The 13,713-nt window shown below is 42.5% G+C and overlaps 1 protein-coding gene across 1 annotated transcript; it reads left to right on the top strand.

Annotated features, from left to right (window-relative positions):
* Nucleotides 1–1,189: 1,189 nt before the first annotated feature.
* On the top strand, nt 1,190–7,919 carry IGFBP1 (insulin like growth factor binding protein 1). Its single transcript, XM_067550333.1, has 4 exons — nt 1,190–1,608; nt 3,394–3,566; nt 5,310–5,438; nt 6,913–7,919. Exons 1-4 carry the CDS (start codon nt 1,236–1,238, stop codon nt 7,042–7,044), a joined length of 807 nt encoding a protein of 268 aa, XP_067406434.1. The 5' UTR covers nt 1,190–1,235; the 3' UTR covers nt 7,045–7,919.
* Nucleotides 7,920–13,713: the final 5,794 nt, after the last annotated feature.

Genomic DNA, 13,713 nt, shown 5'->3' with positions numbered 1-13,713 from the left:
GTCTTTATCTTGAAGACAAGACCAAAGGACACAATACAAAACAATTCACAGTATAATGCATTTTCATTTCACTTTCTTTCATGCATATTCCCAAAATGTTTTCAGTAGCAGAGGAAGGAGAGGACTTCAGTTTAAAAAACAAAATCAAAACCATTTAACACATTGCAGCAGCTGGCCTTACTTAGGAATTTGGTATTTCAAGTCTAGGACATAGTGTAAATGCCATGATAAATTTATTTTACTATGGTATTGTAAAGGTTGATTCCTTTTTCCTTTATTTTAGTGACAACCCCTGTATGCAAAGGAGAAAACAAATGTTTTCAGATGAGATTTGCGAGGAGATGGAGAGGCAACGCGGCTGAGAGATGCAGGAAAGATACATTTCTCCCCTATCTGTTTGACAAGCATTGTTTTCCCACAACAGCAAGTGCTGAATGAGGGCTGGGATCCCCCCTTAACTTTCATCAAAGAAAGAGCAGCAGAAACTGAGAACATCCATGGGAAATCAGCCCAATCTTGGCTAAACAATCCTTCCAAACAGGTTAATGACATGAGCTCCTACGTGCATGTGTTCAGTAGTTACCGGATCCTGATAGTTTTATTGCCCTTGGGGCCTCTCGCTTGGTATGTCTGTGTCCTCAGAACCTGCAGCCACATGACGAAAATTAAACAAGGGTTTTTTGTGGATTTTTTTTATTGTTGTTAGGAGTTTTTTTTTTTATGCCTTTCTGGCTGTGGAACTATTAGGTCAGCTGCTTCTGTGTCAAAGGGTTTTCCCCGCCCCCCCTCGTTCCTTTTTACATTTAAATCTTTATTGCACGTCAAGAAAAGGAGACTCTGGTGAAAAACAAAAGGAAAAAGAGAAAAAAAACAAACAAAAGCAAACCAGCCCATCATCCGTTTCCCCTCTGCTCAGTGCTCACTCCCACGCCTGTTTTTCAAACTGTCCCTCGCAGGCTGGGGCAGAGTGGAAAAAATAAAAAGTATGATTGCATCTTTAAAGAGAAAAAATTAATGGGGGGGGGGGTGAGGGAGGCAGGGGACCCGAGCTACCAATGAAAGGGTGCTTCTCCAACCCTCCTGCTCAGATAATAGCTAACCTGGGGTTAAAGATTAATAGGCAGGCAAAGCAGGACATAAAGGACCAGAGCTGGGCTTGCCTGTGTCTAACCTGCCTCCTGCACCTCTTCAGCTGGAAGCACTGGCAACAGACTTGGGCCTGGCTCCTCACCACCATGACCAGTGGGAAAGCTCTGAATCTGATCTGCAGCTGCTGGATGCTGCTCCTCGGCCCACGTCTCATTTCTGGGGCCACCCTGACCCTCCAGCCGCTGCACTGCGCCCCTTGCACAGAGGAGATGCTCGCGCTTTGCCTGCCGGTGGCTGCCACTTGCCCAGAGAGGGCTCATCAGCCGGGCTGTGGCTGCTGCCAGACCTGTGCCCTCCAGATGGGGGAGCCCTGCGGGGTGTACACAGCACGCTGTGGCCAGGGGCTCAGCTGTCAGGTGCGGCCAGGGGAGCTCAGACCCCTGTATGCCCTCACCCGTGGGCAAGGGGCATGCCTGCCAACAGCAGATGCAGAAGCGATGCGGATGGCAGAGGCGGCAGGTATATCAGTACTGTATCTCCCTGCATGTACTCCAGGCCTTTATGCCAGGTGCTATACAGAACTCAAATCTTAGGTACTCTTGATTATACTAAGGGAACCGGAGGCATTGTACGTGGAATAAGCTAGGGGTGCTGACAATGGTCAGCCAGGGTTGAGCTGATTGGAAAATTTAGCAAGTTAAAAATGTAGATGCAAAATGGGGGTGGTGCAAGAATCGGCAATTTTTTTCTAGGAAAGTTTCCCCCTAGTTTGAGCTGCTCTCCCTGAGACACATCACCTTACAATGTTCAGACAAGTTTATAGCAGTATCAAGGTGAGAAGGCAGGACCAGGGAGAAACCAAAACCTAGGCAATGGAAGAGTCAGAATCAGCTAAACCTCCTTGGAAAGGGCTTCAGAGGAATCTATTGATTTTCATTTGTTTAGTATTAAATGGTTATAATTGACCAGGTCAGAAGCTCATGGAAAATCTAATTTGAACCATAACAACAATGGGCCTAGATGGTAGTGGATATAAGATTTTGGCGTTAGAACAAAACCAGTCACAGTTATTCAAATCAGTGATCCTCAGCTTGGGAACGCATACCCCTGGGGGGTACACAGAGGTCTTCCAGGGGGTACATAAACTCATCTAGATATTTGCCTAGTTTTCCAACAGGCTATATAAAAAGCACTAGGGACATCAGTAAAAACTAAAATTACATACAGACAATGACATTTTATACTGCTCTATATACTATACCCTGAAATGTAAGTGCAATATTTATATTCCAATTGATTTATTTTATAATTATATGGTTAAAAATGAGAATGCAAGCAATTTTTCAGTACTAGTGTGCTGTGATTCTTCTGTATTTTTATGTCTGATTTTGTAAGCAAGACAAATCAGCCTCCTGAAAGGGGGACAGTAGTCTGGAAAGGTTGAGAGCCACTGGTTCAAGTGTTAGAAGGTGTGATGCATTTTAATATTATTGAAGAATTTCAGCAACTTTTGTGATTGAAATGTAGCATTTGTGAGTTCTCCGGGTAAAAAGGACCAATAGGTGATTTTACACTCTTTTTTCCCCCTCAGTTTTCCAAAAATATCACAGGAAAAATACTAATTGCTATTTATTCAGTTCTTTTTTACTGTTTAAGGCCCTGATCCAACAAAATACTTAAGCATGTGCCTAACTTCAACAGCTTCTGTACATTTCAGTGGAACTGTTCACATTCTTACAGGTACCTTGCTGAATCAGGGCCTGAGTGCTTCGTTGTTCGGCCTAGTCCCTGTTTATTTGATCTAGTGTGTGTTGGCCAGATCTGTGGCCTATCTGCATGAATTACTACATAGACATGTGTTAGATAGGCCTTGGAACTAACTGAAACATGTTATGAGTCCATGTTTGGAGCAATCCGTTCCAAGATTGAAAACCACGCTACTGCAGGTTCCATATTAATTACAATTTTGATTTAAGTCTCCTCAAGTTTAGCTTGCAGCCTGCACTGACTACCCCGGTTGGGTGAAATTATTCATTTCTAGTAGTTTGGATCCAGCTTATTTATGGTTTGAATTCCAAATGCTAAAAAAATAATTGGCTTACGAGCGACCCGCTGACTTTCATATTTGTCCTGACACAAATTTATTACTTGCTGTTGTTATATTGCTGTGCTACACAGGTAAAATTTAATTTGTTTGAGAGCTACTAGAACTAACTGACTTTTCTTAGACTTGCTTTATTGGTTTGGTCAAATAAATGCAGAAGATGACTTTATTACCATAATGGTGGTGGTGTTCTCATTTAGACTCTATGGAACCTGAGGATGCACCGCCAGAAAGTACTGAAATAACACAGGATCAGCTGTTTAACTATCAACTGGGGTTTGGCCAGGACAAATCTATGCCTTGGAATGCCATCAGCGCATATGAAAACATGAAAGCAAAAAGAATCACTGAACTAAAGAAATGGAAGGAGCAGGTAGGTTCTCGTACAAGCCTTTCAAGTAGCATTTTATTCGTAAACTGTTAATTGACAATTCAGAAAATTCAGAATGAAAGTTTCATATGAAACTAGCGGCTCCATTGGCTTTGCATTATTTTGTGTAACTGGCCAATAGCCCTTTTCTTTTGGACTGTCTTGATTGGATGCTTAAGTGATAGGCAGATTAGAAATAGCTGCAAAATGTCTATGTATCACTTATGTCCTATGTAGGCCCTTGCACATGGGGTAAATTTTATCCCATGATGAATATCTGATTATGTCATAGCTCTCCAATGCCCAGAAATTCAAGACGCTGATATCGAGACACTAGCTAAAACCACACATATTTGCCTATTTACAATCAGAATAAAATAGTATTAAACAGGTGTACATAAAACTTTTAGGAAGGCCAATAGTAATGATTATATTCTACATTTGACACTGCCAGACTACTAAGAACTAATCTGGTGTGTATATAAGTAATGTAAAGCACCACTTGAGGGCATCAGAGAACAGAAGTTAGAAGGAGTCATCCGGAATTTGTATAACATGGATGGAGCTAAACTGGATAGAGATGTGGTAGGGACCCAATACTGCAACCTTTGCAGTAGCAGTCCTTTATTGTATAGGCCCCAGTTCAAAGGGGCACAGAAACACATGCTTAGTCCACTGGTATTCAGGACAGCATTTAAGCACATGCTTAGCTTTAAGCATTCTGTTTAAGACCTGTTGACTTGAAAGCTTAAAGTTAAGCTTTCTGTTTTCTTAAGTGCTTTCCTGAATTGGGCACAAGTGCTTACATGAGGGTTTCACTGTGTAAAGATTTGCAGAATCACACAGTAAGATTATTTTTGTTTTGCTAAAATAAAAATATTAGTTTGATAAGAGCACTCCTATTTACCATTGTTCAACATTAAACATGTTGGCTGTAGTTCAGTTATTTGTTCATGTAGTTATGCTTTTTTTTAAAAAACAGTGAGAAGGACAGAGAGTATATTACTTTTGATTTTATACTTTCTGGATTTGTTGTTTCTTACTACTGATTAGACATGATCCTTTGCTGTAAAATTGTTGTCCAATACATTTTAAGGATTGGTTGGCAACCATGTCTAATTGTTTAATTGTATTATAATTATTTTTAAAAATAAATACCAGGAAAGGATTTTTAAGTAAGACTAATTGAAAATGAAACGTTTTGTGCATGTATCACAAATAATGATCCATTTGATTGAATTTGCCATCTATTCCTGCGATGTCAATACGGTACATACAGATGGCAACAAACATTATGGTATTCGTTTTTGGAAAAATTCTATTCTGTATGCATTAAAAATAACACAGGAAACGTACATGCCTGAAAATGTAAGGTCAGATCCTCAGCTTATGTAAACTGGGATAGGTCCTTTGAAGTCAACCGGGCTATCCTGATTTATGGCCAGGAGTGTCTAACCATCAGTGTGATTATTTAGTAAGGGGAATATCTTAATGCATGGGAATTTAGGAACATAAATCCTCATGTTTTGGGAGGTCAGAAAATAATCCTCTGACTAAAAGACAAAGGGTTAAATCCCACCCTTGGATATTACAGTTTGGCTCCTACTAACACAAATGGAAACTGCAGGTAATACGTCCACATTCAGATTTGGGCCCAAATTAGAGCTTCATCTCTTAGTTGACTTTATGCTGATTTGTATAGATTTTTTTTGTCAACATTTACATTGTACATAAACATTCTTTCAGGGACCCTGCCAGAAAGAACTCTATAGAGCATTGGATAAATTAGCTAAAGCTCAACAGAGAACTGGAGAAGATATATACAAATTCTATTTACCAAACTGCAACAAGAATGGATTTTACCACAGCAAACAGGTACTTTTCCTTTTACTGCCCACTCACACTGTTGTGACTAGTGGTCAGTTACAGCCAACTTTCCATTAGAATCACCCACCCCCCAACTCAGAGTTTTCAGTGGCCATATGAACTGATTGTGAAAATAAGAATACTGAGTTTTCAGATTTGGAGCAAATTGGCTTTTTTTTCCCCCTCTTAATGCTCAGATTGGCAGGAAAGGAGCCTGAAGTCCTCTTGTTATACATAGAACAGATGCTGTACAGTGCCTCTCCAAAGTGCTGTAAACCCCCTGCCCTCCCTAAACCTCTCCACACTCCTAATCCATTATGGTATTCCTAGCTAATCTACATTCACAATATGCTTTGTAGTCATCATGGTGATTGTGTAAAAAGGGCTATGTAGAAGTGAGGAAATCTATGCACTCTGGGTGACATTCTGGCCCCACAGATATCAGGCGAGGATTTTACCCTCCATGTTTTGAGATGAGATTATCCTTCTAAGAATACAACACAACACAAAGCTGAATATATTGCATATGGAATGTATTACTGATAAGATTCATAGACAGCATAGTTACTTTGAAGAAGCCATTATGAGATGTATTTTGAATGGATCTTAAGAATAATCTACAAACTTTGGCTAAAGTTCAACACAATTTGCTATTACACCAGGTCCACAGGAGTCTTGTACCCCTGAACATGTACAAGGGTTAAGTTCCTCCCCTTTTGAGAAGAATCACAACACTATACTCAGATAATAAAAGTCCAGATTAAATCTGACATGGAAGGAAATTCAGACTTTAGGCTAAACTCCATCCATACTCACTTAGTACATAACTGTCTTTTCGTGGCCTCTCAGACTAGCATGAATCTCCAAATTCTGGATGATCTGTCATGATTTAATATAGCCTTGGAAAACTATGAAGAAAATGTACCAATCCAGGTCCAAATTTATTAGCTATCCTCTAAATTTATACCACATCCACAGTCTTCATTGTTTGCATTCATGATTTCATCCTTCTTTCACACCTCAATCCTCCCGCTTGCTCTGCGGTATATTCTAACACAGAGTGACACCTGGTTGTCTTAAGTGCAACCTGCTGAAATCAACTTATTTCAGTGGAGGGCAAATCAGGCTCCTGAGTCAATGTTCTCACCCTCAGTTTCTACACTTTGCCTTTCCTCCCCATCCACCAGTAGAAATTTACGACTGTCGGTTGGGAAGTCAGCAAGCAGAATTTTGCAAACTGCTTTAAATACCAGTAGGCTGCAATATTGCATCGAGCGTAGTTCAGCTGGGGTCACAGGACCAATTGCTATATGGCTTCTAAAATCTAAGCCATGCATGAGGGTCAGAGGTTCTGTAAGGGTAGAATGGGGTACACAAAAAGCCTGTGCACTGCAGCTTCCTAATTTCTAGTTCTTGCCATTTCCAAGCACTTATATGTGTAATTTCCTAGTGTGATTTTTTTTTCCCCCTCCAATCATCCTAGTGTGAAACTTCGCTGGGTGGAGAGCCGGCTGGATGTTGGTGTGTCTATCCAAGGAGTGGGAAAAGAATTCCTGGATCTCCTGAGCTGAAAGGCGACCCTGAATGCCAACAGTATCTCAGCTCACAAGAATAAGATCAAACACATGACAGCATTTCCATTTGCTCACACACAGTCTTTTCCAGGGCCTGAACCTGCAATCATTTAGGTCCGATTCACCAAGGCACATAAATATGTGCCAATGTTAAGCATATGAGCAGACCTGCTGTTCTAGCGCTCCCTCCCATGAGGAGTACCATTAATTCAGTGGGTCCAGTCACATGCTTGAAGTGACACACGTCTAAATGATTGCAGAATTGGGTCCAATAATCTGTATATTTTATATATATATATATATAAATATAATATTATAACAAACTGCTTTTGTACTCTACCAATTCCATGGTATGTAAACTTGTTGAACTATTTATTTCACAGTAAATTTATTTTTTGTGTCTGTGTTATTATTAATTTATATTCCCAAACACTTCATAACTGTATATGTAAATACATATTATTGCTCTTAAAGATATGCATTTTTCTATTCTGGAAGAGCACTGCTAGTTAAACTTCAGTTGGAATAACATTACATGGGGGGAGGGGGGATGGCATGTAAAACTTGCATTTTCTATTATGTATTTATAGATTGCAACGGTAAAGCTGAATTTTAAATAAAAAGCTATTAGGAAAGAACATGGTTAGGAACTTATTAAAAACCCATTTTGTTTGTATATCAAGATGCTTTTGCACCTCTGTTTCAATATCAATGTTATTTTTAAGTGAAATACTGCATCTAAATTATATAGTGAAACACTGACAGGAGAATATTAGTTTGTATTTTCCAAATATATGCACTGGCTATAATGTAAAAATAACAGGATATATTGTACAACCTTTAACAGGTGTAAATTGTTCACATGTTGACGTGGTCGTGTTATTTAGGATGAACTATTAAATAATTTCCTTTGGAAGCTGTTGGCTTGTTGCTTTCAGAGATATACTGTACTGTAACTCTAAGCGGTGGCATCAGAATGTAAACCTTTCAGTAGAGCAGGAGTGGAATGGCAGTGTGCTCTCAGCAAACAAGCATGGTGGCCGTGTGGTTGGGGGGAGGTATCAGTTTGCAAAGAGGTTACAGGTTCTTTGTGCTGTTTGCTCTCATCACATGCCAGCAGCAAGACTTAGGAGGGAGTAGGATATGAAAGAAAAACCACTCCTTAAGACTCCCACCCCTCCGGAAGCCAACGGATTCTCAATAGGGGTTTGTGCCTCAGCCAAAGAGCACTTATAGAGGAAAGGGAGGGTGGCTAATTCTTCTATTTCTCCCCTATACTTGTTATTGCCCAGACAATGAAAGAAGCTCAGAGTATTTGCCACATCCCAGCGGACTTTTTTCCAGGTTAGCTGTATCCTGCACTCCCATCCTATCTTTTTCTTTAGTTCTATCTCAAGAGCACTCCATTTTTCTTGTTGGGTTTTAGTTTCTCTCCTCCTTTCTTTTTCAATCTCTTCTTTGCACCTTTGCCCTGAGCAAACTGAAAGGAAAATGATTATAAAACTGCCCAGATAGGACAGCTGGATGCATTCCCCCACCAAAACCATCAGAGAAGCAGCCTGAGTGTGTTTGAGAGACAACACAAGGACCTGCAGGAGCGGCAGTAAAACCCTGCCTGCACAGAAAGGCACTCTTCCCAACAGCTTCTCCCCCTCCCCTGCGTGGCTGGTGCAGTAAGATCTCTCCCTCCAGTTTCAATCTACTTTAACCACAAGTGGAAGGGGAGCCCTGCGAAGCTGCCGTCCACTTGGAAACAGGCTAGAGAGGAGTGGATAACCTTGTCTCAAGGCCCAATGGAAATACAGCTCAACATAAAATCCCCTGCAATTTCTTGGCAAAGGCTTTAGGTTGGATGGGGGTGGGGAAGCTGGCTTCACAGAAAATCTTATTTGTTTTGCCTTACAGAGTTTGCATTTGCCAGGCATTAGCTAGTAACTGCTCATTGATTGGATGTATTTGTTGGATTTCAGTATATGTTACAGCTGTTTGATCACGTCTTAAGGAAATACACTTAAACCAAGACACAACCACATGGACAATGAGCTGTACTATTTCTGGTGTGGCATCTAATGTGTAGTCTCAAGATAGCCTGGTTTTCTGTTCAGAGGGATCCTTTTATACCTCAAGCAGCTTGCTAAGGATAATGAATCACAGTGCTTAAAAGTGACTAGTTTTTAGATGTATTGTCCCTTTAAATGGTAAAACACAGCCAGCAGAGCTGTGTGTCTGTAGTCAGGCCTCCTTCCCAAAATAGGCTCATCAGTCTCTGATTCAGGCATTATGCAACTTTTAAGCTGGAGGTGCTACCAGGAGAAACATCTGGGCACCACTGTTTAACTTGGCCCAGATTGATGGCTGCCCCAGGACAGCGTCGAGGCAGAGATGGACAGGGTGCTGCATGTCAGGCAAGAGTCTAGGCCGGCCCTGAGGCTGCCCTAATTTGTGCCTTCCACTGCCATAGCCCCTATAGGGTTTGCAGCAGCAGGGAATCGCAGGCACAAACGTTTGCTCCAGCCATACCTCCTCTCAGCCCTGTTCCACCCCCAAAGCAGTTTTAGCACTACGGTGATATTTCCCCCATCCTTGTTGAAGCCCCGAAGTCCAATATAACAAGTCTCCTCCTAGTACTGGGTTCTGTTAAGCTTTAGGCAATGTTATCTGTGCATCACTTACCTAGAGGAGTATAGGCTGGTATAGTGTCTGGTAGCAGCGTTTAGAGGGGCAGCAAAGTGTAGGTACCGACCGATCAACAGCATCAGCTCTGCTTCTCTTCCACAATGGAAGTGTCCTCTGCAAAGTTTGTTTGTTCAGGGAACGGAGCTTTCTCTCGGGGGCTGGTCCAAGACTCCAGCAAGAACTAACGACTACCTCAAACCTCACCACTTTCCTTTCCAAGAGCCAAGCGCACCCCTTGGACCTGGCTTTCACTAATAAAAACTCACAACACATCAAAACCAGACAAACAAACCTAAAACACACACACACACACACAAAACATTCCCCCTGGGGAATGGACTGGAGAAGGAACCACACGTAACAGATGCTAGTCACATTGCTTAAGGCATCCTTGGCGGCACGCACATACCACGGTAATGGGTGTGGTACAAGCATCTAAATAGAAGCTCATAGAAAAATAGCTGAGGGCTGCTCCTTCCTGAAAAGTCATCTGGCGAGATGCCCATGGATAATGAAGCTTCCACCCTTTAGTGGAGAGTCCCATTTCTGACCTGAATGATGAATTTGGAGTTCATCTGTACTCCTGAAGCTGCCCCCACTGCATATGGCATTCTAAGTCTCACAATCAGTCATACTCTAGGAATTGGTGACTAATGAGTTGTGGCTGGGAAAAGAAGTGTACCATGGCCCAGCAGCCGGTCTTGAAGTTTTCATTCAGTTGGAAAGAAGAAGCCTGAGCATCCTCCCCTCCGGAGAGGATGGGCACCCCCCAAATGGCAGCAACCACAAAACTGGACCCACTCCTCTTTGGCCAACTCTCCCAAGTCAGCTTACCAAGTTGGTTGCCACTATAGAATGTCTGCAGTGACAGCAACTGGCTAGCATATACAGGGCTACTCAGTGAATAATGGAGGCCTGCACATCGGTGCCTTATTTTTGGACAAAGTCTATTTGCATTTACCAGGGATTTACATTGTAGTAGCTGAGCGAACATTTGCATCCTCTGTGGCTGTGCATGGTGAGCCAGTCATGGGGGTGGGGCTCCATTCCCTGAACCATGGCGATAAAATTATACAGTTGCCTCATTCACCACACACTCGCCATCCTATGTGGTGAATGAGACAAAGGACCAGTGACATATTGAAGGAAGGTAGGAGAGGATAGCCAAAGGAATGAGGTGGGCCTTCACCATTGAACGAAAAGAACAATAGCCTTAATGCAGCCAGACCCCTAACATATAGCACCTGCCTTCCCCTGCAACTGGGGACACTGTGTCATGCCCCCACAAAAGAACACTGTGGTTCACCCAGCCCCTCTCGAACCACACCCACCTGCAAGTCCACTGGTGGGGGGGAGGGGTAGCCTACTACAATGTTATGTGATCATGTTAATAAAGTTAATATTGTCATGCATAAGCACAATGGGGCGGTTATTATTATTATTTGGCTTATGCAATCCAGTCAATTCAAGTCACAATATTCTTATCAATGATGTTCAAGGCACAAAGATCTGCTAGCAGCTGTGTCATTTTGCAGTGACGGGATGGTGTTAAAGTCATGTAGGCAACCGAGAGCTCGCCCATTGACATAATAAAACCACCTTTATGAGTGGCAGTAGCTATGGTGGTGGGAGACGCTCTCTCTCTCACCAACATAGCATGTTTTTTTCATACCATTGCACGACATAAGTTTTGCTGGCAGAAGTGGTAGCGTAGACATGGCTACAAAGAGCTCCTGTTCAAGTCTGGGAAACATACTCAAGCTCACAGCTAAATACAAGGCGGAACAATAAGTTACCACATAGTTCAAGGGACTAGGCAAAGGGACACAACCCATTAACACTGATCCATTCATGGGGGGGAAGGGAGGAAAAGGCATCTTAGGGACGGGTATTAGTGGGTTACAGTTAGTTGTAATAAGCCATAAATCCAGTCTCTCTATTCAGCCCATGATTTTTAGTATCTAAAAGTTATGAATGTAAGACTCTGGGCTCATCATCTGAAGGTGTGCAGATTTCCTTTGAGAATGAGGTCAGATATACAGCGATCATTTTAGGAAAAGTCTTCAATCACAGGTGATAGGGTATTTTTGTCTTTTATCATGTCTCCTTTATAAGTATAGTGCTTGTCTAGTTTCACCCACATAGTTGTTACTGGGGAATTTAGTGCACTGGCTGACATACACCACGTGTTGTGATAGGCATGTGTAGGATGCATGGATCTTGAAAGTTATGTTGTGGGGGGTGTTTATTGTAGCAGTGGAAATATGTCTGCAGATTTTGCATCTATCATTCTGGCAGGGTATGGTGCCACTTTGAGTTGGTGGATCCTGCTCTGTGCGGAGCTTGTTTCTGATGATGAGATTGAAGAGGCTGGGGGGGGGTTGGGTGATGGCCAGAAGAAGTTCAGGAAAGATTTGTTTCAGAATGCGGTGCCCATTGAGTATTGGTTGTAACTGTTTAATGATGCCACATATGGATTCCAGTGTGGGGTGGTAGGTGACAACTAGTGGTGTGCAGATGGCGGGGGTTTCATTTCTGTATTGAAGCAGATTTCCTCAGGGCATTTGGGTGTCCTGTTCCCTGATGCAATCTCCTTCCCTGGTGAAGCATCCTTGTTTGGTGAAGGTGATTTTGAACGTGTTAAGAAATACATCCTGGATTTTCTCCTCAGCACAGATTCTGTGGTATGAGAGTGCCTGGCTGTAGATGATAGTTTTCTTGGTGTGGATTTATGGTTTATTACACCAATCCACTAACAACCCCCACTCCCTCCAAGCCACCTTTTCCCCCTATAACTGGTGGGATGGTAACAAGTCACATCACCTTGACTGGTCTCTTGAAATATGTGTTAACCACTTATGCTAAACAAACTGTTCTACCTTGTATTTAGCTGTAACACCATGAGCATGTTTCTGAAGAAGAGCACTGTATAAGCTCAAAAGCTTGTCTCTCTCATTCACAGAAGTGGTTCCAATGAAAGGTATTCACCTACCCATCTTGTATCTCAAATATCCTGGGCCCAACATGGCTACAACACTAGGCTTTTCATGCCACAACTTTTAGGCACTCATGCCGCCTTTCTTATCTGTACACTATACTGACATTGGAAAAAACCCTATGCAGCGTGGACTGTGTGTAACCAGCATAGAAGTCACAAGGTTTGCCCCAATACATGCAAATCAGTACATTGTAATTTTTATAGAAGCACTCAAAGCGTCTTCTCACTGAGGATTGTTTCCTTGCCAAATGTCAACCTGCTACCCCCAAGTTAGTTCAGTAGGAAACAGGTTTAAGGAAAGACTAATCATGGTCTTACCATGGGAAAAGTACTCCAGCATTTCAGTGTGACCCATAGCTGACAAGTATTGTGCTGCTTTATGGAGGCCATTGTATGCAAATGAATTAATTTGCATATTGGAATAGTTTGATTATAACCATCACCTTCAGCTTATGATCAACACACTCTGGTCCAACCACTGTACTGGGGAGCGTGGCGCTAGGATACATGAATGGGTGCTTCAACTGCTGGAGGCAGGAGGAAGTATCTGATGGGGGGGAATGTCGGGGTGACCATGGGGCCAGTGTTGGGTGCATCGCCTGTTATTCCTGACACCGCCATTTGCTGCTCTTTTGCTGCTCCTCCTACCTGCTCTTTCTCCATTTGGCTCTACCAATGAAAGACGAGAGGTGGAGGGGACCGCAGCTCAGTAGGTACCACAGCAGCCCTTGGTGGCCAGCAGCAGCAATTGCAAGCCATTCCTGCAGCCTAGCTGGATGCCTGACAGCTCAGCGGGGCTGTGAAAATGCATGACAAGGCTGCCTCTATTTGGCAACCCTGGCCCACATTTCCCAGCCCAACTGAGATGTCACTCATTCAGTGAGATTGGGACCCTTAGCAGGACTAATGACTAGTTATGTGCATAAAAAAGAAGTGTTTGCAGGATCACAGTCTCATTTGGTTTTTCTCAGTTTTACTGCGAACGGATTGGTCTATGTGATGTTACGGAGACTTTTTTTTTTTAATTTTAGGGGCC

This window comes from Emydura macquarii, unplaced genomic scaffold (genome assembly GCF_026122565.2).
Source record: "Emydura macquarii macquarii isolate MOO-44397 ecotype Brisbane River unplaced genomic scaffold, CSIRO-AGI_Emac_v2 contig_1263, whole genome shotgun sequence".
Lineage (NCBI taxonomy): Eukaryota > Metazoa > Chordata > Testudines > Chelidae > Emydura > Emydura macquarii.
Note: the sequence above shows the minus strand (reverse complement) of the source record. Positions and strands in the feature narration are given on the sequence as shown.

What these genes read in the sequence shown, in the direction of transcription:
- IGFBP1 (XM_067550333.1), top strand. Translation starts at nt 1,236, where the DNA reads ATGACCAGTGGGAAAGCTCTGAATCTGATCTGCAGCTGCTGGATGCTG. An exon ending in GCGGATGGCAGAGGCGGCAG is followed by an intron (nt 1,609 to 3,393) that starts GTATATCAGTAC and finishes GTTCTCATTTAG; the next exon opens with ACTCTATGGAACCTGAGGAT. An exon ending in GATTTTACCACAGCAAACAG is followed by an intron (nt 5,439 to 6,912) that starts GTACTTTTCCTT and finishes CAATCATCCTAG; the next exon opens with TGTGAAACTTCGCTGGGTGG.